Below are 23,772 nucleotides of genomic sequence, written 5' to 3'. Positions count from 1 at the left end.
GATGAGGAGAATACTGGACCGGCTCTGCTGTGCGGGTTGCAGATCCTGCTGGCCACTACGGAATGGTTACCCAGCCACACAGGAAGATCCTGATCACCCCACCACGACCAAATTCTTTTGGCAAAGCATTTCAACAGGCTGTCATGGAGGTACATGGATTGACTGATTGCACAGCTGTTATTGTGTGCTTACAAGGGAAGTTAAGAGTAATTAATGGGCTGGGGATCAACAGCAGTACTATATAGCAGGGAACGATTTAATTTTCTTTCTGCATTAAGAGGGAAGTGCAAAGATCTCATATAGTTAGAAGAGATGGATCAGAGTCATAGATATGAGCTGCTAAATTTCTTGGCTTATATAAAAGTTTAAATTTTTAGTTTCTATTTACTTTTTTAAAAGGTAATGAATGCAAGCACATGGGAAGTCAATACAAAATGGTATAAGATGGTTGCTCCCTAGAAGCAACCATTGCTAGTGTCTTGGGTGTTCTTCTATAAATGATGCCGTGTGTGTGTGTGTGCGTGTGTGTGTGTGTGCGCGCGCGCACGTGTCCCTTAGATAGAAGGGTTTTCAAGAATCCAAGAACTTCCTGCAGGTCTGCTATGTCTTTTTGGTTCATCCCTATATCTCTGGTGACTAGCACAGGGGCCAGCCCGTATGGTCCAAAATTCATCGTCAATAATTATCTGTTGATTGACTGACTAGATCTATTTCAATCTATGACTGACTAGATCTATTTTAATCAGTGACTGACTAGATCTATTTTAGTTTTTAAGTGATTTGCATTAGCTTGGTACATCTTGTGAATTAACAAAAGACATACAATTTGACATGTCTAGAGAATAGAGCATCTTAATTAATTCTAACGTACTGGTACAATAATTTAAAACCACTGATGCAGAAACTGCCTGTTTGAATATTCTCCACTGACTGGAGGAGCTCTTTGGAAAATATGTACCACCTGAGTTTAAATAAGGATTGGCTAATAAGCAAAAAAGAACATTAAAAAATATGTCAGAACACATGCAAATTAGTGTGCTTATTGCAAGCTGTTGCTTTGGGAGACTGTATACTTTAATTGTCTCTGAGTTCATAAACCACATGTTACTATGGCTGCTGCTACATCAATTATTGCTATTGGTGCTACTACCAATATTACTATTTATTTAGTAAATAGTATGTACCAGCACCATGGAAGTATTTTACGCACACTATCTCATCACATAGCAACATTATCAGGTAGGAATTATTATCACCTGCATTTTATAGATGAGGAAACTGAGGCACAGTTGATTTCACAACTTGCTTATATTCACAAAGCTAATAAAATAGTGGAATGGGGATTGGGGCGCAGCTTGATATCAGAGCACATACCTCTGATCAATACTTCAAAGTCTCATTTCATTTTTGACTAGCAATGGAGCATTCTTATTGATCAAACTTCCTATTTGCCAGATTTAGCTCCAAATGATGTTTGATTCTATCAACGAATGAAATCTATCTTCAAAAAGAATGACGGGGCTTCCCTGGTGGCGCAGTGGTGGAGAGTCCGCCTGCCGATGCAGGGGACGTGGGTTCGTGCCCCGGTTCGGGAAGATCCCACATGCCGCGGAGCGGCTGGGCCCGTGGCCGCTGAACCTGCGTGTCCGGAGCCTGTGCTCCGCAACGGGAGAGTCCACAGCAGCGAGAGGCCCGCATAACGCAAAAAAAAAAAAAAGAAAGAAAGATGTTTTGTTAGCACTGTGGCTTTTCAAAAGATTTGTATCAGTTGCTAAAATCAATTCAAAAAGAGGAACTCCCAAAATGGTTTGCATCATTAAAATAAGTGATCAGCTTCCTAAATTTTCTACTGTGAAATGGGTAACACCCATTTGTGTGTATATACATGCGTGTTTGTTTTTTAAAAAATATCTGTCCTTATATTTATTGTCACATCTCATATATTTATTTAAATAACAGGGAATTTGGGGAGTTTCCTGTCAGAGTTTTATAATCAGAAAATACAAAACTGCTTGTATTTCTTCCATTTCATCATTGGGGCTTTATGATCCAGACAGTCCTAGGCAAATCTGCAAATTATGCAAAATGTGTCTTGCCGCATCCCCTTTTTTCAGCACTTCCCTTTAATTATTTCTCCATCTACTCTCTCCTCTCCTCACTCAAAACTGCCAAGGGTTCAGAGAGCATCAGCAACCAGTGCAGAGAAAGTTCAAGGTCCCACCCTGTCCTATCCTTTCTGGGTGCTCCTTTCATGTGCTGCAAAATTATTCTTCTTTTTAGCTATCTGACCAAAATTCTATTCTGACAGGATAACCAATAGCATGTAATTTTTAGGAGAAAAGACAGCAGAGGAAAATGAATCCACAGCAAGGTGTGAATGACTGATAACTCTAGCTAAATATAGAGGTCCTGGCACTAGCACTGATATCCAGAAAGAGAAATTTATTAGGCCAAAAGGTGTATATTCATTCTGGGCTGAATACCATTCTTGTCCTTCCTCAACTGTAACAGATCCTACATGGGGACCTTTCTTGTCCTCCCTCAACTAAAGCTTATCTTACATCAATGGTTGGACATTAGTCTAAGACGACACTAGATACCTGCTTCCATTTTTGGAGTATTATGGGAGCACTTACTTATTTTGGTTGGCAAAGGACAGGGAGGAGGAGATGGGGGGAGGCAAGTCTTCCAAGGGGACCCTCAGGTGTGTTCATGAGAAATGCACTGAATTTATTATTCTGGAGAGGATTGTTTGTTGTGGTGGTGGTGATTGTTTTTTGTTTGTTTTTAATAGGAAGAAACTGAAAACCTTAACTGGTCTTTACCTTTTTGCCTCTAACTATGCTTTTGACTTACAGGGTGTCTGTGGTTCCCTGACACACCAACTTTTCTGCCACTTTCAAAGTGAAATAGTATTGGGGGCATGCCACCTAGTGGTGATAGCTTTTGGTTTATCGCTCATTGGAAGAAAGTAAACCAAGTCCTAGTAAATCAGTCTCCTAGGCTTGAAAGCCACACAGAGGCCATCGGGGCCATCCTTTAGCTTTTACGTAAGCAGGCAAGTACATCACCTTTTTTGTGGACACGAGACAGAAAAGACAGGCGGTTCAAAGCCGCTGGGGCTCAGAAGCCCACTGACTCCCAATTCCCTGGTGAAATTTGAACTTCAGCAGCCTGCCTGCCTGGGTACACAACCCTGTATCCCCACAGGCTTTTTGGCAGTCCCAGCAACAAATGTTTGGAAGACGACAAGGTTCTTTCTGGGTCCTGGCCTCGACTTACTGCCTGTCCTCTCTCTGACCTCTTTTCTTCCCTTTCCCTCCACCCATACCCCCCTTTCTCGGCTGCTGCTGGCTTGCTCCACATTCCCTGCTGCGTTTACTGCTTTTCTTCCATGGTCATGCTTTATGTCCCTAAGAATCACCATATAATTCTTCTAAAAACTTGCCACAATTTCCTTTTTAAATTTCAATTTTACTTTTTCTCCTGAAAAGGAAAAGGATTTATTCTTAATGCGGAACACTTAGAAAATGGAGAAAATCACACACAGACACCATACCACCATCATCTAGAGATAATCACTGTTAACATTTTGGCAAAAATCCTTACTGCCCCTTTTTCCTTATTTGTGTGTGCCTGTAGTTTTTAAAAAACAAAGAACAAAAATGATATAAAATACTTCTAACTTAGTGATAGATCATGAGCATTTTCTCATGTTAAAAAATGTTCTTCTACTACACAATTTTAGTAACTGCATCATAGGATACACCAGAAGGTACTTAATTACTGTTACATTCCAGGAAAGTGAGAATGGTGGGGAATATTTTAAATTAATAGTCACATTCAGTTAATACTCTATTGCACATCTGTTGTGTGCTATGCTCCTGCACAAGGCAATTTTCATATTCATAATCACATTTAACCTTCACAGGGTCCCTGTGACCACCTACGAAGCATTGCGATGCCATTTTGCAGAAGAGGAAATTGAAGGTCTGAGAAGTTAAGTAGCTTAACACAATCCGTAGATCACACAATCTGTAAGGACACAGAGAAAGAAAACTTTGGTCCTTGGATCTACAGCCCCTCAGCCACTTCCTGAGGTCTCAGTAGATCCTAAGCATGAACATAGCTTCTCTGAGATTCTCTCTTTGTTCTTGTGATGTGACTAGAGAGAACCCCCCACAAAGAGGCTAGCGTCAAAAGACCTTAGAGCCAAGGTGGGGAATGTGAAATAGAGTATGAGAAAGTGGAAGGAGAGCCACCTAGGAAAGGACTCCTGGGTTTTCATAGCCCCAAGAATAATAATTGCTAAGTGCTCTGTATACATTCTCCAGTTTTATTCTCACAAAACATACTAATATAATCTTATTTTAAGGTTAGAGCAGTAGTTGGTCCAAGGTCACCCTGCTGGTAGGTGGCAGAGGCAGAATTAGAACCCAGTTTGTCTGACTCCAAAGCTTTCTCAACTGCTATACAAACTTCCTCTCCATGTCAACTAGTTCTAAGAATTTTATAGTGATATGGTCACAGGTCTTATTACCCCTGGTTTTGAAGGTGTGTTTGAAGGGAGCTATGGGACAGATGAATGAAGAGGAAGAGAGTGATACAGAAGACTAAAGTGAAACAAAGCCCAGAAAAAATATAAAAAGCCTGAAAAAATGCCAGTTGCAATGAAAGTAACCTATGGGTAAGATGGACTGGTAATCTTCGACACAAAGTTTGGAAGGCAATGCTGACCCATTGAAAAGGCTAAAATTTTGGCTTTTCTTGTTTTGTAAGCAAAGGTGAAACATGTGAATAGTAGTTAGAAATGGTTTTTCCTCCATTCAATGCTAGTACATTTTTCAAAAATGATTAGCTCAAAATACTCATATTACTTATCATGAAACCAATGAAATAGTCTTTCATAATGATTATTTCACAAATTTATACTGTAGAATGAAAGATGAGCAGAAATACTACTTTTCAGGCATTGTGCCCATTTGGACTGCTCCTGTCTTGGTTTTTTAATCTCTGAAATAAAATGGAAAATATTCTCTACTTCACAGGCGTTGTGAAAATTAAAGAATAAATACTAAGAGCTTGGGGAGGGATTAAAGGGGTATGTTAGCATATGCTATCATTATATCCTCATTCCTATTCTGAAGTCATAATGCTCTGATGGTGACATGGTTAGTCATCACCATGGAAACCAATGATATATGCTATCTTTTGCTCTGGGGCCTCTCTCCATCCTCCAGGCAGTGGCGGAGACTGCCGCAAAAATAAGATTAACTCCCTCTTCGTACCGTTTTTAAGTTCTTTCACTGGTTTACAAATGCCTTCTCTACTAAACTTTTCCTTGAATGCATTCCTATACCTCCACCACCATCTTTCTTCTCTTGATTATCCCCTACTCATTTCCATAGGCATGATTCTGGGCAGCATTTTTTTTTCGATTCCTTTGTTCTCTTCTACCTTGTTCTTCTTTTCCTCCTTCTAGGTGGGAACAATCTTTGTTGATTCACCAAGTTGTTCCTTATTGCTCTTAATGTTTGCATGGAGAAGCCAAGCTTAATGTTATGAACTTTGTTATTGCAGCCAATTACTGCGATTTCAATGTCTGTGCGGTGTTTTGCTTTTCCCATCCTGCAAATAATCCCCTTTAAAACATTCTCTCACTTTGGTGTCTCATTCCCAGCAGGAGGCTAGCATCTAAGCGGCTGACATCTTGCTGCAGAGTGGCTGCGAGTATGTGAAAAGCACTACAAAGCTGCAGGAGCGGCAGGCTAAGCCTCTGACGGGGAGGGAGAACTGCGAGCTTGGCTGTAAAGTGGGTGCCCTGAGGACACGTTTTCCTGTCTCTCAAATCTCTGTACCTGGCCTGGTTCTAACTCAAGTTCAGGCCCGAGTAAAAGCAGGCCTGTGTATCTCCTTAAGTTCTGGGCAGCGCCCAGTGCAGGGGGCCGGTGGGGGCTGTGGGGCAGGACTGAGGGGCCACCTTCCCTGAGCCTGTCAGTCTGGGGATGGGAGTGAAAGCCTTGAGTTGACGTGAATGTCTGGCTTAACTCCTGGTGCCCACATGCGCCTTCTCCCTCTATACCTGCCAGATGATCTTCTTCGCGCCGCTGGTTCTCCTCCCAAATGCCAAGCTGAAGGGGGAATAAGTCCTTGCATTGCTCTCCCACACCCCAGCATTTGCAGGGGGCAGGTGACCAGAGGCGAGGCTGGCTGAAGCCTCATTTAGTTCCTCTGGTTTTGCAGGCACAAAGGAACTAGAATGAGTTGAATCTAAAAAACTAAACCAGAGGACAGAAAGCCATTTGCTTGGTGTCCTCTATGGTAATCTGCCCTTTTAGAATAAGAGACAAGTGGGTGGCAGTGGCCTTCATGGTTCACAGCAGGCCCCAGGACCTTCAGCATTCCCTGCATTTCCCTCCCATCTCCCTCATTGCAATGAACCCTGTAACACTCCATGCCAGGCACTGTATTAAGTGCTTTACATACATCTCTTAACTGTATACCTACAATAATTACTATTATTATTACTTTTAATAAACACTATTATTATGTGTTATTATTTCATTTTTATAGATGATGAAACAGAGGTTCCCTAACCATTTTGTAACTCAGGGCTTGATACATATTGAGGGCTCAAGAATGTTTGTTATTTAACTGAAATTTGACCAGTTCTAAGGAGTTAGTCCCATCACGGTAGAAACCCTGGACTGGGATGAAGGGAAGTGTTTTCCTTAAGAGTAAGGAGATATTGACTCAACACTAGTCTCCAGGAGTTTTCTGAGGGCTACTTGCCCTTGACCCTCTCATAGTCTTTGGCTGGGTCTGAAAATTAAACTGACAGATTAACATACCAAAAAAAGCATACAAATTTATTGAATATGTTTTATGTGATATGGGAAACTTCGTAAGGAAATGAAGATCTGAAGAAACAGTTAGACCTATGTAATTTTATGCTAGGTTTGATGAAGAGTGGTCAACGTAGAAATATGATACGTTAGGGAGTATGAAGCATGTATAGCAAACTGGGGCGAACTTAGCAAGGTCTGTTTGTTAGGATTCTTTAAGGGTCCATTTGTCTTCGGAGGTAATGGTGCTCGTTTCCCCTGGGGTATAGGGAAGGCACCTCTCACATGAGGGTTTTATGACTTTTCTGGGGAGAAGGCTGTGGAGGGAGAAGGTGAGGTTGACCTTCCTGTTACTGCTGTTTTCTCAAACTCCTTCAGCTGAAAATATTCAATATGCTGTATTTTGGGGTAGCAAGTTCCGAACCCCATCAGGGTCAGTCAGCCTTCTCTTTACTGCTACTTGATTACAAAGTGGCTAGAAAAATCCCTTCCAATTACTTTGTAATGCTCAGATTTTTGTTAGGTTCTATTTCAGCACACCACAACGTGTTGACAGGTGCAGCTTGTAAAGACATCTGAGTGGCCCAATATACTGGCTTCAATCAGGGAAGATGGTTCCTTCACCGTGGCAGGGCCTCCTCCAACCTTAAATACGCTAACATGCCTTGAGTATCTCCTAAACGGGGACATAAATGTTTCATCAATTCTAAGCAGCACTTTCCTCCCACATTTTGTCATCTCTGAAGCTAGGATGCTTCTTATGGACAGAGGCATCTTCCAGTGGCTGTTCGTCAAGCAGCAGTTGTGCAATGGTAGACACTGCGTGGGCACATATGAACTTGGTCAGAGCTGTTGTCGTCATACCTCAGTTGAGTTAGGAACATTCTTAGAATGACATGTGATGTTTAATTGCTCTTTAAAATATCTTTATAAAGATGCCACCATGATTTGGCCCTGGAATGAAAAGTTACTGTATATGCCAAGAGGTATGGAAACGGAGCAGTGGGCGTGTATGTGTGATGTTACAGCAGCCAAAATTCATCATGCAGGGTTAACAGCCATGCCATATTTTCTTGCAAAACAATAACCAAGTGCTTGATAGAACTTAAGAAAGGGCAATACCCAGTGGTTGAGGCTATATTGTGTTATTGAGGTAGGTGCAAAACGATTGCCCACCACAGGCCAGAGAGCAATGCAACAAAACTCAGGAGAACTGCCAAATCCCTAGAAGAGCATCGTGTCCTAGTTTAATTGGCATTGCTTTTTCTTTCTTAGTGGTACGTAATTGATAGTTTATAAGTTTGATGAAATATGTTAGTGTAAAGCATTTCCAATCTTATTGACCACAGACTCTTGTTTCCTCAGGAACATCTCTTGGAACTAGTGTTCTGTGGAATATAATTATGATGATATCTACCATTTATGATCACCCAGTCACTTTAAATACTTCACCTATATTACTGAAATGAATCCTCACTACCATCTCATGAAGTAGGCACTATGATTATCTCCACACTGCAAATGAGGAAACCGGGGTATGTGGAGATTGAGAAACTTGCCTAAAATCACACAGCTGCTGTAGTACAGCCAGGATTCAAACGCAGGCAGGTGGCCCCAAAGTGTGCGTACTTTACCACCACAGCAGTGTAGTTGGGGAAAGTCTGTTCTAGCCACAGCCTGGAGGAGGAGAGTGCAGCCAATCTGACCCATGGTTAAAAGATGAGTAAGTACCACAACTCCCACGGACTCTTAAAATATTCAGCAGGAACCTACAAGGGGAAAAAAAAAGATTTCCCTGCTCTTTGTTGATACTGAGAATACATTATTTCCTTTTGTATATACCTAGACAATCTGCATTCCCTCCAGGTTATGAAGATTAAGAAGAAAGTCACTTTCAGTGGAAGACAGAAGCATTACAAATGTAATCTAAATAAAATACCAGGAACAAACCAAATAAATATCAGCCCCAATTCAGGTCATACCTGAATGCCCTGAAAGGGTCCACTACCTCACAGGTTTGCTGCTCTAGTGAAGGCTAAGCTAGTGCTTTTTTTCACGGGGTGGTTGTTGTTGGTGGTGATTTACAGAAATAAGACCACTTTGTGCCACTCTTCCCATCTCTTTTGACTAGCTACTATTTGTGAGATAAATTTCAGTGAACCAGATGGACTTACTGATAGGTGTAACAATCTCCTATTAGCTCAGCCCCTAGGGAAGAGGCAGGTGACAGAATGATTTTGGCAGTGAAATGAAACTGAGAACAAAAGGTGGTGTCATTGCTTGCAGCAGCAGTGCTCTTCAGGCCCCATCAGCTCAAGTTACCCAGGCAGGTGACTGTGAGGACGATTCTGCATATTCCATCTCCCTAAGAGGTTCTGAACTCTGCAATGGGCTTTCTCCACATGTGGGTTGCTTCCTGAGATTAGTTTGGCCTTCCTGAGATCTGTCTGGCCTTATAAAAGCTGCAAGTGAATACAACAACTAGTACCTATGGTAATTTAAGGAAATTATACTCTTCAGGAGACAAAATGCTGTCCAATTGCTCTTTATCTGTGCCAGCTGGGTAAGAAAGGAAGATGATTCATAGCCCAGTCCAGTGGGACCAGTGGAAGGCTTGATTACACCTTGGTTCCAGGCTGTCTTGTGGAGCAAATGCCTTGGCATTTGTGGGGTCCAGAGGACTGTAATGATTAAACCTAGTCCAAGATTTAGCTTGGCATTGGCTTTTATGAGAGAAACACACAGGTGTCAGACCAGTTGTGGACAGGATCTTTTCTGTACATCACCCAAGGAGGGTGAAAGATATGGATTCCACTTTAATATGTGAATTGTAGCTACAAAAGAAATCAGATGGAGATGGCTATCTTTATGGCAGCTGGCTAAATGGCAGCTGTCTAAAATAAAAACAAAGGAGAAATTACAATTTCCAGGGTTAAGAGAAAGCTAACAAATGGAAAGTTCACTACAATAACTCATCCTTGTGTACAATAGCTGCTCCATACATATATTATGGTACAAACCAATTGGTAATAAAATTTTGACAGGGTTCATTACACTAAGTTTATAAGTCAAGCATTTGGGCTTAAGCATTAGGGACACTTTGTTGTGGAAAGCTGCAAACTAGAAGGACTTGATAAGAAAGTACTAGAAAGAGTCCAGCTGTTAGATATTATCATGTTTACTTTGAACATACTATACAAGGCATGTATAGTTACAGAGAGAGTATCTGAGGAGATTAAAAACCATGGTTATATTAATGCACGCCTGTCTCAGGGGAACTGCATTCACTTTTCTGTCACGATGTATGCTTCCTGCAGCTTCTCTGCTTCATCTGGCAGGTTGCCTTTGGAATCTGTAAGTCACTCAAGTCACTTTCAACCGTGTTGGAGGATAGAAGCCATTAAGGCAGAATAGATGCTAGAGGCAAGACAGTGAATAATGCACTTGAACGCCAGTCAAGAATGCCTGTGGCAGCTCAAACCTCCTCACACGCAAATATTTTTCTGGAGGTAGGATGACATATAACTAACTACTGTTTCAAAGTGCTGTTAATTGTTTTTAATAAAATGAAATCTGAAGTTTCCCACCTGTATGTAAATCATCTGAGCTTAGCAAAAACATATTCAAATACTAATGAGGTGGTATGAAATATTAATTATATTACAAGCTTCTTAATTCTCATTTCATTTTTTAACTTACTACTGTAAGGAAAGATAACCATTTCAAGAGCTTTTTAACCAGGTCTGCAAAACCTGTGTGGCAACCAGGGCAGATCCTCTGAAGGGCCAGCCTCTTACTGGGCAGAGTTTTCTGAGGTAACAGGCCACTGCTTTTCCCTCCTCTAACAAAAAGCCAAGAGGTACAGATTCCTATTCAGGCCACAGAAAATGACTGATTTGTTCAACTCTTCAACTCACCACCTTAGTTGTGTGCTGGAGACAAGCTACAGTCTTTCCTTCATACACGGGAGGTGAAGAGTGTTGCGGGGAGGGGAAATCCCAGCTTTTGGGGATGGTGCTTTCAGTGTTAAGAGGGCAGGCTGTTCGGCCAGCCATGGAGGGACCACTTGGCCCTATTGCACTCTCTTCTGAAGAGTGAAGACCTAGAGTTCAGGTAGGTGTGGATGAGTTGTTATTTGCGGGGAATACGTAACTGATTTTCAGACACAAGTTAATACAGCCCTTCATCATTTGTATATATCCAAACTGTTCCTTGTGGCAAGATAAAGAAGAGAGTATGTGACTTTCAGAGCATGCCACGGAACATGAGCCTCCTTCTAGGGCAGGGCAATTGCCAATTTACACAGTTGTTATTTCATAACAACTGACGGTTTTGGTTGGGTGAGCTCTCAAAGCAATGCTAGTGACCTCACTTATAAAATGGGAGTGGGGAGGTGGAAGGTGGGATGAGATGTTTTTTCAGGTCATCTCTGTGATTCATTTAGAATCAGAGAAATAAAGAGAAGACAAATTGCATCTTTTCTTTCTTTTAAAAGTGATCCCTATTTATTACTTTCCCTTCACAACCCAGAAATGCAGTTATTATATTTTGTATAACTGAAGTGAGGATGAATCCTAGGATTTCTTTTCCTTGGGTATTCAATGTATTTTCTACAATATAGTCTTCCTAGATTATATTTTGCATTCTTTCACATATCTCCATATGTGAAGATTACTCTGGGTCAGCAATCAATCATGGGTGAGTTACTTAATCTCTCTGTGCCTCAGTTAACTTGGTTGTAAAATGGGGATAATAATATTTCTACTTTATAAAATTATTGTGAGGATTAAACAAATTAATAAATGTAAAACTCCTTAGATGAGTACTTGGCATATAATGTGTATTATTATTATTATTACTATTACTTTATATTATCATCAAGGTTTTCTTAATCTTTACCATTTACTTATGTCTTCCCTATGTGTATAGTAGGGAAGAGGTGGAGCAGGAACACTGAAGTTTAGGAAACATTACAACCTTCCAGGATCTTATCTAATACACACAAAATATGACATATATTTAAAACTACATGGAGTAATATGCTACAATATGTAATCCGAATCAAATGCTGGTTTCAGGTGCTGCAGTAACACAAAGAATGAGATTAAGTGGGTTTATGCTCTTCAGGGAGAGGGTTGAGTTTGAGGTGGGCTGAAGAACAGGTAGAACTGAGTTGGATGAAGAAAAGTGAGGAGGGCATTCCAGATGAGGACAACATGCGAGAAAGCAGAGGCCAGAAAGAGTGTGAGATGGTCTTGGGGCAATGGGTGAAAGAGCTGGCAAAGCAGAAGAGTGGAAGGAAATAAGACTGCACAGAATGGAGCTTCATTATGGATCTATTTAGAGGACTCTCCACCTTATGGAAGTGGAAACAGAGGAGAACAGCAAGCTTCTGAATGAAGGACAGAACAACAGACAGAGACTCTGAGAAGATTTCCAGGGCTCAGGGGTTGGAGGCTGAGCCCGTGGAGACTACTGAGGAGGTGGCTGCTCTGGCTGTGGCAGTGCGAGGACACGGGGGGCCAATGGGGGCCAGTCTGGGGCATGGCAGAGGGAGGGAGAGGAAAGAAAAAAAGTAAGTGGCGTTTTGAGGAAAAGTCAGGCAAGTTAGCAAGGCCTGTCTGTCACTGACTGGATAAAGGAAATTAAGTAGAAGGTAAGTCAAAGATTATTTCCAATGTTCAAATCGGTGGGTCTGAGAATTAGAGACCCCATAGAAAACTGGAGGAGAACTGATTAAAGGGGGAGAGAAGCAAATGAGGAGTCTGGTGTTGTATAAACATAGCTGGCAGTGACAGTATGACCTCCAATAATGATAGCTAATGCTTATTATTTACTATGTGCCAGGCACTATGTGTTTTACACATGTAAACTCATTTCATCCTCATGGAAACTGTTTGAGATAGGCACTATTATTATTCCCATTTTATGAAGGACAAGAGGTTAAGCAGTTAATGCAGTTTATAGAGTTGACTGGGATTTAAACCCAAGCCGTCTGATTCCAGTGCTTGTGCTAGACCACCACTGTGCTTAGTACTCTCAGGAAGTCCAAACTCTGACAGGAAGTGAAGACGGAAAACAACAGTTGGGAGTCATCAGCACAGAGGTGTTAATTGCAGTTATGGAAATGGATTAGCTTTCTGAAGAAGGCAGGCAGATAAGAGAGCAGATGGCCAAGAATGCATCCTGGGGGAGGCCCACCCTGAGAAGTCGAGCACGGGGAATGTGCAGAGCCCCAGTGAGGGCAAACAGACTGTATGGGGCCAAGGGTGGGAGCCAGGAGACCATACCAGTTCAGGCAAACATTATCGGTGGCTTAGAGTTAGTATAGTATCAGTGGAGATAGTTGAGAAATGATCCGATTATTGATAAACCTTGAATACATATCGGACAAGACTTGCTGATGAATTGGATGCCAAATGTAAGAGAAACAGAAAAGTTAAGGATGAAGTCAAGGTTTTTAGCCTAAACAACTAAAAGGATGGAGGGGGAAACTCTTAGATGCAAGGGTGAGAAATTAGGCGTAATTTGGATTGACTAATATTAAGATGCCTTAAAGACATACAACTGGAGATATCACATGTATTTCTTTGCTAAATAAATTTAGGGGGGCGCAATTGCATGTTCAAGTTCATTCTAATCAATACAATGCATCTATCTCAAGGGCCAGACTAGTGAACAGATTTTAAGGACCATTTCCAACCCTGAGACTTGACAATCCAATAGTCCTCTCTTCACAACTAAAGTAAAAGCTATTGATTCTCTCCTTTTAAAATTCCTACAGGATCTTTTCTTCCCCATATGTATTCTCTTCCTTTGCCGCATTGCATATACCACTTACACTTCCTATACCACTTACAGTGGCTCTGTTTTCCTGACAGAACCATTCTGATATAGTATATACAGTCCTAAGAGATGTAGCAAGCACTCAATAAATATTAGACAATAATAACACTAATCAGAAAAGGTATGTTCATAATAAACTTGAGACTAACAGATTAATGATGTTAGAAATGGGTGGGACTTCCCTGGTGGTGCAGTGGTTAAGAATCCACCTGCCAATGTAGGGGACACGGGTTTGAGCCCTGGTCCAGGAAGACTCCACATGCCGCAGAACAACTAAGCCTGTGTGCCGTGACTACTGAGCCTGCACTCTAGAGCCTGCGAGCCACAACTACTGAGCCTGCGTGCCACAACTACTGAAGCCCATGCCCCTAGAGCCTGTGCTCCGCAACAAGAGGAGCCACTGCAATGAGAAGCCCACACACCACAATGAAGAGTAGCCCCCGCTTGCTGCAACTAGAGAAGCCCACGTGCAGCAACAAAGACCCAACACAGCCAAAAATAATGAATAAATAAATTAATTAATTAAAAGAAAAAAAAAGAAATGGGTGAAGGGGGTCAAAGGTATAAACTTCCAGTTATAAAATAAGTAAGTCATGGGGATGTAATGTACAGTATGGCAACTATAATTGATAATACTATATTGTAATTTGAAAGCCGATAAGAGTAGATCTTAAAAGTCCTCATCAAAAGAAAATAATTTTTGTAAGTATGTATGAGAATAGATGTTAACTTATTGTGATGATCGTCTTGCAGTATATACAAATATCAAATCATTATGTTGTGTACTTGAAACTAATATAATGTTATATGACAATTATACCTCAATAAGAAAATAAAAAAGAAAGATTGTTAAACCATGTGAGTTCCACTGTTTAGGAACAGCAAATATGAGGAGTCGTATAAAAGGAGACCATTCTTAATACCTAATACCAAGAACTTCTCACGCTTCTATAACTCTTTTCAATTCACAAAGTGTTTGCACATACCTTACTGCTTTTGGCTAAGATGAAACACATATTGGAAACAGACACTTACTTTCTTAACAATAAAAGCCCATGATCAAGAAAACAGCACAACTATAATAACAAAGTGGTTGACATTGTAAAAAGAACATTTGTTTTAAACATGGATTTGTTCCAGAGTTTTCTCTCATCAGAAGAGAATGAAGCTGCCCTCTGGCTCATGTGTTCTCTCGTGCTATGGTGTGACCCTTGGATCACAAGGAAGTAGTAACAAACCCTAATGACCATTTATATTTCAATAATTGCAGAGTTTAGCTTTCCAATTAATTTACTGAGCACACACCTGATGACATGTATGGTAGTAGCCAATTTATAAATGACTTTAATTGGAATTAATTTTAGGGAGCCAGTATTTTTTCTCTTTTCGGCTCACCAATATTGATAATTTTCCGTAATGCTGTGTTTTAGACACCTATAGGTAGAAAGACAAGTTCTGGGCCGAGATCCTCAGGTCCAGTTTCTGTTTTCCTTGCTCCCTTATAAAGCAGGGTGTTCCTGTGCTCCTCTCAGCTCCGATTCCCATCCTTCTTTTGCCTTTTGTCCATCTGCCATCAGCAGGATGTCCTGCTAGCCCTTGGATCCAGCTTTCCTAATTGTTTGCTTGGCAACAACTCTACCAGAATCTCTGGAAATACAAGGCTATGGATGGTCTTCTGCAGAGGCCCATATAACACCATGCCACACGGTAACGTTGAGGAGACCAGCCGAGGGAATGAACGGGCACAGCGAAATTCAGGCCTAGTGACTGAATTAAGGGTACTAGTGCTGACACGTACCCATCTTCACTCCTGATGGTTTGGGGACTAAGACTCTAATGGTTGCACTGAGACTAGCTCCCAGTGGGAACAGAGGTTTTTTGTTCTATGGCTTCAAATATACGCTACTAGTTGGGAATACTGACTGCGTAGTAGGAAGATGCTTACAATGATGCGCTGTCCAAAGCCTGCTGCTACTGGCTGTGCTCTCTGCTATCATCCCCCTTAGGGATCACCTTCACTGCAGACAGCCACCTTGTCCAAGGCCATGCCCTCCCTAGGGAAGCCTATCATGGCCCAACGCAGGACAACTCTGACAGGCCATGTTAGTTCTGGACTCCGTAGGGGGTTGCCTGAGGCTGTGGTCAAGCCTGCCTTGCATCTTGACTTCTGCTCACTCCTGCTCCCTTGCTCTCCCTCCACAGGTATGGACCCCCAGGGCACTCACTAATAAACATTCAGCACATGCAACTTCATCCCGGAGTCTGCTTCCCAGAGAACCCAGTCTGCCACAGACAGCTCTCCACATGGCCAGTATGTGTTGCTATCTATTTTGCCATTGTTGCCTCTGCCTTTCTCTTTGACCTTACCAGTTTGTACCTGTTTTCCTCATTTATTGTCATTTTTCAGAGTTTTAAGAGGGACTGGAGATAAATGAGAGTGTCTAACCCACCACTGTGCGAGTCGGAGTTAAACTGCAGAGAACATAATTTACTCTAGCAATTCAAAACAGAAAGGGTATTTTCAGAGTATTCAGTGTTGATGCAGATTTATTGCAATAATGGCCCCAATTTTTCATTCCTCCTTTACCATGTGACTTTGTAACTCCTCACATCAAGGGATTGAGTCTATTTCCTTATCCTTTGACTCTTGCTTTGGCCTGTGGAATGTGGTAGAAATGGTGTGCTGTTTCTAAACCTAATCCTCAAGAGGCCTTGCACACCTTGCTCTTCCTCTTGGATCTCTATCCAGAGTAGCTTGCTGGAAGATGAGGGCCCACATGGAACACTGATGAGTTGTCCTAGCTGAGGCCATCTGAGACCAGTCAGCCTCTAGTTAACCCATCAGCTGATCACAAATACATAAGCAAGCTCAGTGAGATAAGCCAAACTCAACCTGGACCAGTAGAACTGGCCAGCTAACCAAGAGATTCATGCAATAATAATGGTTACTGTTTTAAGCTGCTGCATTTAGGAATGTTTGTTATAGAGCATTATTGTGGCAATAGATGATTGATACGAGTAGCTTACAGAATCACTGGGAAGTCTGAAGAAGTAGACTCTGGGGCTATGTCACATGACAGAGTCACTAAAGTCATGAAGCTGTAGAACCAGGAAACTCCCTGCTAAGTTGACAAGCCACTGTTACAAGCTCTGGTTCCAGAACCCTGCCACTTCTCCTGTAATTAGGAAGCTGCTAACTCAGAACCAGGCTGCTGCTGTTATTGCCATGATTTACACCATCATGGTAGATACCTGTGCTTTGCCTTTCTTCTAATTCATTTTCTTCCACCTAATTCATTTTATGTAAGTGCTTCTTGTCATCAGTATGTAGGTTACACCTGAACTTCAGCTACAAAGGCATCTAGGGTCAAAGGGATTTTTAGCTTTCTAGTTTCTGCAGGACATGAGAAGGAGGTTGGAATGGATTTGGAATGAGTCAGCCTTAGTATTTGCCACAGCTATGATTAACTAAAATGAGCATTATTCCTAAAACTTATTTCACAGGCATATGCTCAATGATACTGAAAACAACTTCTTTAAATTCATACATTCAGTGTATTTCACAATTGGGCATATCACTCTCTACACTGTCAAACATCATTCATTCAATTAACAGAAGTTGCGAGTAAAGGATAAACAATGTAGTACTAAGATTTTATGAATTCATTGCTTCAGCAGAATTCAAATAAAAATTTCTTAAGGGAACCAACAATTATAAGTCACTAAGGAGAGGAAAACTGATTTATGTTCTGAAAAATTCTTGGTCCCTTAAGATATTTGATATAGCAATGCTAATGGAAAAAACAGTGATTTCAGAAGGAATAATAAGAGCTATTTGGTCTTGATCCGCAGTTATTAAGGTGTATATACACAACTATGTGATAAAGGAACATTTCAAAATTTATTTTGGCATAGAGTAGACATTTACAAGGTTCTTAGGAAGGCAGGTGGGTAGCGTCCTCTGATCTGACCTTAAGACATGACATCTGGTTTTAAGTGGTGAGAGAATTAAAGCTTCCAAATCTGCTAAGTTAGCAACTCTAGAAAAATCTGTAGGGATGGTGATTTAAGACAATGACTATTCAGTGAAGAAAAGGGAAGGTAATTCTTAGATGACAGAATCTTCAACAGTGAAGGCCTTAAAATGAAAGGAATTTTGTGCCCCCAATATTGTTCTGTGTCTTGTTCCATGGAGGCACAACATTATTATGGTATGTAAGGCTTGCAGTGGCTTATGCCTTACTGAGAATTACTTTACTCACTATAGCCTTGTATGGCAAGGAGTCCCGCAGCCTCACACACACACACAAGTCTGTGCTGTCAGGAGAAGCTGGAGTCCCTCCAAAAGGTGCCCCACTGATTCAAAAGCCAGACACTTCTTTGTCAACAAAGGCATGGGGGCTAAAAGTCTGGAGGGCAAACTGCACTTGGCTCATTGGTAAGTCTTAATCACAGACCCTGTTTATTTGTTTCTTACTAACATTAATGTGAAATAACAGCAATTTTGCTTCCAAGACAGAATCCATTGACTTAATTTTTTCACTTTTTTTCTTTCAGTTGTGCAATCAGAAATTCATTTATATGAGGAAAAGGCAGTTATTACCTATGGAAAAATGCCAAAGAAAGCAGTGGTCAGACTGATTGCTTTTTGGCAAAGGCTGAACTCAAGATTTACCAGGGGAAGCCCATATAAGTGTGACCTGAGGGGAAGTTACAAGTGCCAGAGCATCGCTGAGCTTGGAAACTGGAATTTCAGTTACCTTGTAAGGTATTTCAGAGTAAATTATACACATGCAAATGCAAGGATGACGTATAACCATGTTGCTAAAACAGTGATTTCTAAACCAGCTTTACTCTTATTTCTGAAGCAGTAAGGTAAAAAAAGAGAGAGACAACAGACAGCAAGTAATTTACCTTTTGGGGAAAGAATCTTGAGCAAGCTTTAGTTAAAATCTTCCTGATCTCTGGCCTGGATTCAGCTACCTGGGGGCATAACAAAAGAGAAAGTGAAAGGTCACCTAGGTCAGGTGTTTCCCAGGATGGAATTTAAAAGCAGCTGCCTTATCATGTCTGCTCTTTAGTCCCCAGGTTTAGATCAAACTTGCTGGCTCTAGATTTAAAAGCATCTTCAGAATACCAGGGTGCTCACATTTAGCCCCTTCTTTGCTTCCTTCTCTCTATCATTTCCTGTGTTCTTTGTGTACACGTCTGCTCCCTCATTTGATTGCAATCACATTTGAAGGCAGAAGCTGTGTCTTACTCACTGTATCTTCTTTCTTCAACTTTGTTATCTGTATAATGTTTTGCTTATAGAGAACATATTTTTGTTTGTTAAACGAAAATATAGTTAGAGGCAAATACAAATTCTCCAATCTTTCAATTCTTACTGAGAAAATGATGGGAGATTGTTAGATTTGTGAAGTGATCAACTTCCTGTTTTTAATAGAGTAGTATATTTACACTCCAAGTACAAATAAAAGTTGCTTTAAACGATTTTGATATGTTTTTGTCTCTAAAAGAAGCAACAGCCCTATTGGGATATACATAAATCAAAGTGACTCTAGAAAGGGTCAATGGAAAGCGTCATTTTAAATAGCAGGACAGCCTTAATGATAACTATCAATACCACAAAATTTCCATGTATTAGAAACTATGAATAAAATGCTCATCTTCATAGCTGCTGCCAATGTAGTTACACTCATGAGGGTAAAAATGTCTGTGAATGATGCCATCGTGACATCATTTTTCCTTTTTTTGTCTGTCTTTTATCCCAGCTGATGGTATACTACACAAGCTCTTCTACAACTTGCCTTTTTTTTTTGGCAGGGGGAGAGGGGGGAATCATTCCATGTTAGCTCAAGAAAATGCTTCCTTCTTTTTAAGGGTTGCATGGGGGTGTTCAATTTAATAAGCTATTGTCTCAATTCTAGTCTCACCCTTTGGAATCTGCAGACCCCTTGTAGCTCCCTGTTAGGTGTGCTAAGACAGACTCTAGAGACAGGAATGCTCTCTTTTACTACCTTTTCTTTTTTTGGGGGGGCAGCCTCATTTTGTCCCCTCAGAGGCACCAGCACCACTAGGCAGTGACTCCTTCTCAGAGGTCTGACCAACTCCCATGAGGTGTCCCCAGCCAGGCTGGAGCTGTGCTTGAGTAACCTCAACATTTTCCCTCTGTTCTGCCAGACCCAGGGTATGAGCCGCTTCTCGGAATTACTATGCTCTTTCTCCATTTAGCTTTTTAAAGTTCTCCAAGAGCTAACCAATAGCTCATATTAAGTTTTCTCTGTTGAAATGCTTCTGGTAGTTTCTGTTTTCCCTACCGCACCCTGAAAGATATTGTATGTACTTGACATCTGCTGGGTCAGAAAGCCCAAAGGAACAGAGCAGCCTGCACTGCCGTCTGGACCTGCTGCACCGCCTGTTCCTGCTCTGGTCCCTGGAGGAACCATCATGTATTTAACTAGTACCCTGCAGATGGACATTTAAGTTGCTTCCAACTTTTGTTACTATAAACAATGCAGTCAACAACATTAAATGAATTGGTTTTTCACATATGGGCACGTATATCTGTAAGATAACTTACAAAAGTGGAATTGCTGGGTGAAAAGCACTGCCAAATTGCCTTTTATAGAGGTTGTATCAGTTTAGTCTCTCACAGGCAATAAACAGAATCTATTCGCATGAGAAACGGAGAAATCAAGAAAGGGAAGAGGTAGCCAGTTGTGACACCCTCATCTCACGGAGTTTGGTCCATCATTTGAGGAATTACTTTCTGGTCTAGACCCAATGGACTTCACCTTGAGTCCTTTGGAGAGAAGGAAGGCTAAAATACAAGTGGAAAAGCTCTGTAAGACACTTTGGTACTCATTCAATAGAGGGTAACACAAAAAATGTACGGAGGTGCTTTGCCACAGATTCCCGCCAGGGTTGAACAGCCCAAGGAGGTTCCATGCTGTGCCCGTGGTAACTCAGGCCACAGGAAATGTTGGTGGCCAGCAAGAAGAGTGACACCCAGAGATGTGTGGCTATTGGAAGAAGTGGCAGTGTTGCTGGGCAAACTATATGTGGTAGCTGTAAGCACATGTGAGACACTTCCTAGGACTCTCCAGAACACTTGGGTGGAACTTTGTGGGGTACCGGGTCTGCTGCCTACAGTAGTGGAGAGTGCTAGGAGCTGGTAAAACACAGGCCACAAAACTCTCCTTTAGCAACATTGTCGCTTTTTTCATTTCTACATCTCTGGCTCATAAACTGAAGTAGGCTTTTCTTAAAAATAACAAAGTAAACTACTTGTCTTCCTTGAGTCCTTATAACACATCTCAGCAAACTCAGGTTGTAACTAAATAATTTTTTACCATCTGCTGTTTGGTTTTCTTTTCATTTGTTCCCTGCTCAGCAGAGCTTGACTATAGTTATCATTGCCCTTGTTTGACAGACAGGCTACATTCTACATACTTACTTTTACTGATTTCACCTTAGCATTATGTGGTAACAAAGCTTTGTGTACAACCAGATCTGTGTCTTTCCTATCCTGTAAGATCTGGGCTGCTTTCCTGCAGAGGACTTTTGTTTTATGTTCCACTGTGTCTTGTTTGTGCCATTCTTAATTTACACGACAGGGGTGCTGTCATCACCAATTAACATTTATCAAGGGCCCTCTGGACGCATGGCTGCATAGGGACTAATTTAATATTCTCTTTGTTTCATATATCAGGTGGCTCCTTCAAATGAAATTTTAAGTATCTCAGTGATGATGAAGAAGAACAGAGACATCAATTAGGATTCAGAAGACAAGCCTCTGCAGAAAGGATTAATAATAATATTTGAAAGTTTAAAAGAGGGTATCCTTTTCTCCAGTTAACAAATGACAAAAGTAAAATGAAACTACATTCATTGTTCTGGAAAACGCCTGGCAGCATTCCATTCAGACATCTGCCCTTTGATTGTCCCATTTTCCTCTTTACTTACTTCAGTTCTTCTAAACTTCAAGGCTAAGTCTGAATATTTCTTCCTGAGGCTTTTTCTAACCATCTCTGCCCTTGGGGATGACTCCTTTCTCCAATTCGTCTATCATTTATACCTCTCATTTGGAAATTTAGCACGATACATTGTACAATAGTACTGAATAAATATATGTTCATTCTCCCTAAGCATATTAGAGAACTATCTGGACAATTTATGACTTTTCCATCGCCAGGGTCAGCACAGTGTTCTGTCAATGGTAGAATCTCAAGAAATACTGATGATGGCAAAAATCTGTAAAAATCAAGTGGAATTTCTTATTTTAAAAAAGGTGAGAGGAGAGACAAGTCTGAAGCTTTGGAAGCTGAGACTCACACGCATCATTAACGAATGTTTCCTAATCTAGGAGCTACATGTACATCTTTTTGGGCGGAGGCGGGGCGGGGGGTGTGGGAGGCAAGAACATCACTGGGAAGTCAGCAGTTTGTCTTTCAAGATTCAGTAAAAAAAAAGTTTTTTGGCCTGCCTAAGCCATATTTATTTTCTGGCCTCTTCCTTTTGACGTGACAGTAGTGTAGCACGGTTGTCGGTGGCAAGAACTGATATTCGAAAGAACAGACCTGAATATTTTCATTTCATACAAAGAAACATTCCGTTCTGTCATACATGTTGGAACTAAAAACACACCTTCCTGTTTTATGACGTCAAGAACCTGGCTCCAGCGAGGCCGGCGACTCACGAATCCCAGCGTCACGCAGACCCATTGTTGCGCAGGATGCGACAAAGCAGACGCCGTCGAGCTCTCTTCAGGACGAAGCTCCCGCGGGGCCCCTCCCACTCCGGGCCCGGGAGCTTCATTGGCCGGCCTTCCGCCCGCCATCTCTCTATCAATCCCCGGGATTTGGCTGGGGAGGCGGGCGTTCTCCTTTCCAGCACTGATTGGTCGAATCTTAATAGCGGTGCGGGGCTCTCTGAGTCTCTATTGGTTTTTAGGCTTCAGAATGGGCGGGGAAAGGCAGAGAGACACGGCTCAAGGAGGCAAGCAAGGAGTGCGCCGGCGCGTAGTCGGGGACGCCGGACCGAGGTTTTTGCTAGGGAACCTCCTGTTGTCGCCCCGCCCCTTCCAGGCTTTTTGTCCCGTTAACTGTCGGAGTGGCTGGGGCTCCAGCGCCGGGCGACATGCCGGTGCGCTTCAAGGTGAGGCTGGGGTCCCCGGGGGCCGAAGCCCGATGGGGGGAGCTGGGACAGGGCGGGTGCAGGGCTCCGGAGCCTCACTGGCTTTCTGGGCCGCGCCCCTCGTCCCTGCTGAGCCTGTCAGCTCCCGATCCTGCCTGTCACCATCCTAGAGGATGCTGCTCTTTTCCTCTTACCTAACCCCCTCTCCTCTCACACTCACTTCCGAGTTGCCGAGTGGAATAGTTAGATGGTTTGGGGTGGATTTATTTGGGTGGGTGGTGGGGGCGGGGAGAGCTCAGAGGCGTGTAGATGGAGGGCACTTTATAATGGGAACTATGGCGACTTCAGATTGGGACACCTATGGACCACATTACAGCTTAGCTTTTAACACCCCTTCCCTTTAAAACTTTAAAGTGTGTTATGTCTTTTAAAGGCTTGGGACCCTGACAAGATAAAGACAGGGTATAAGAAATACACATTCTTCATAATTGTGCATTTGTTTAAGGTTTGTTAATAGTTCCAGGTAGCTGGTAGCTGTCATGGTCAAGCACCCTTCAACATAACAGTTGACCACAGTGTTCCACAAGCCCCGACTGTCTTCTTTTATCTTGAGGGTTTGCATCCAGAATGGGAGGGAATTTGTCTTTTCTTGGTTGACTTTACAAAACTTCAAAAGGGATTAGGCATACTATATTATATTGTGTACTCGGTGAGAACTTCGTTAGTTAGGATAATTATAGTGATGAGGATTTAGATTGCCACCCATTATCAGACAAGACCTCGGGCTTTGGAATCAGACAACCAGCAAAAGGGTAGCCACTCTGAGCCTCAGAATCCTTGTAACATCTGTCTCAAGTGGTTGTGAGGATTAAAGAATATAACACTATGAACTGGTAGCACAGGGCTGGGTCAACGTTGGGAGCTATTATTAAGGACCTCTTCT

General features: G+C 41.9%; 1 protein-coding gene and 1 long non-coding RNA gene across 6 annotated transcripts in view; one reads left to right on the top strand and one right to left on the bottom strand.

Moving 5' to 3' along the window:
* LOC136792232 (uncharacterized) overlaps positions 1–22,415 on the bottom strand; it is a 106,592-nt gene extending 84,177 nt beyond the window's left edge. The window contains exons 1-2 of the long non-coding RNA XR_010835703.1: positions 22,341–22,415; positions 18,606–18,674 (exon numbers count right to left, since the gene is read on the bottom strand). This is a non-coding gene — a long non-coding RNA (uncharacterized lncRNA). The remainder of the gene's footprint in view (positions 1–18,605; positions 18,675–22,340) is intronic.
* Positions 22,416–22,698: 283 nt separating this feature from the next.
* The window catches only part of MDM1 (Mdm1 nuclear protein), a 30,256-nt gene continuing 29,182 nt past the window's right edge, over positions 22,699–23,772 (top strand). For 2 of the 5 annotated variants that reach the window (XM_067008303.1, XM_067008304.1), the window contains exon 1: positions 22,703–22,850. In XM_067008303.1, the coding sequence (XP_066864404.1) occupies positions 22,833–22,850 (18 nt within the window). In that variant the 5' untranslated portion in view covers positions 22,703–22,832. Of the gene's footprint in view, positions 22,851–23,772 lie in introns of all 5 variants that reach the window. The other 3 variants (XM_059081427.2, XM_059081429.2, XM_059081426.2) reach the window with 2 other exon arrangements.

The sequence above is a fragment of the Kogia breviceps genome, chromosome 12 (genome assembly GCF_026419965.1).
Source record: "Kogia breviceps isolate mKogBre1 chromosome 12, mKogBre1 haplotype 1, whole genome shotgun sequence".
NCBI classification, from domain to species: Eukaryota; Metazoa; Chordata; class Mammalia; order Artiodactyla; family Physeteridae; genus Kogia; species Kogia breviceps.
Note: the sequence above shows the minus strand (reverse complement) of the source record. Positions and strands in the feature narration are given on the sequence as shown.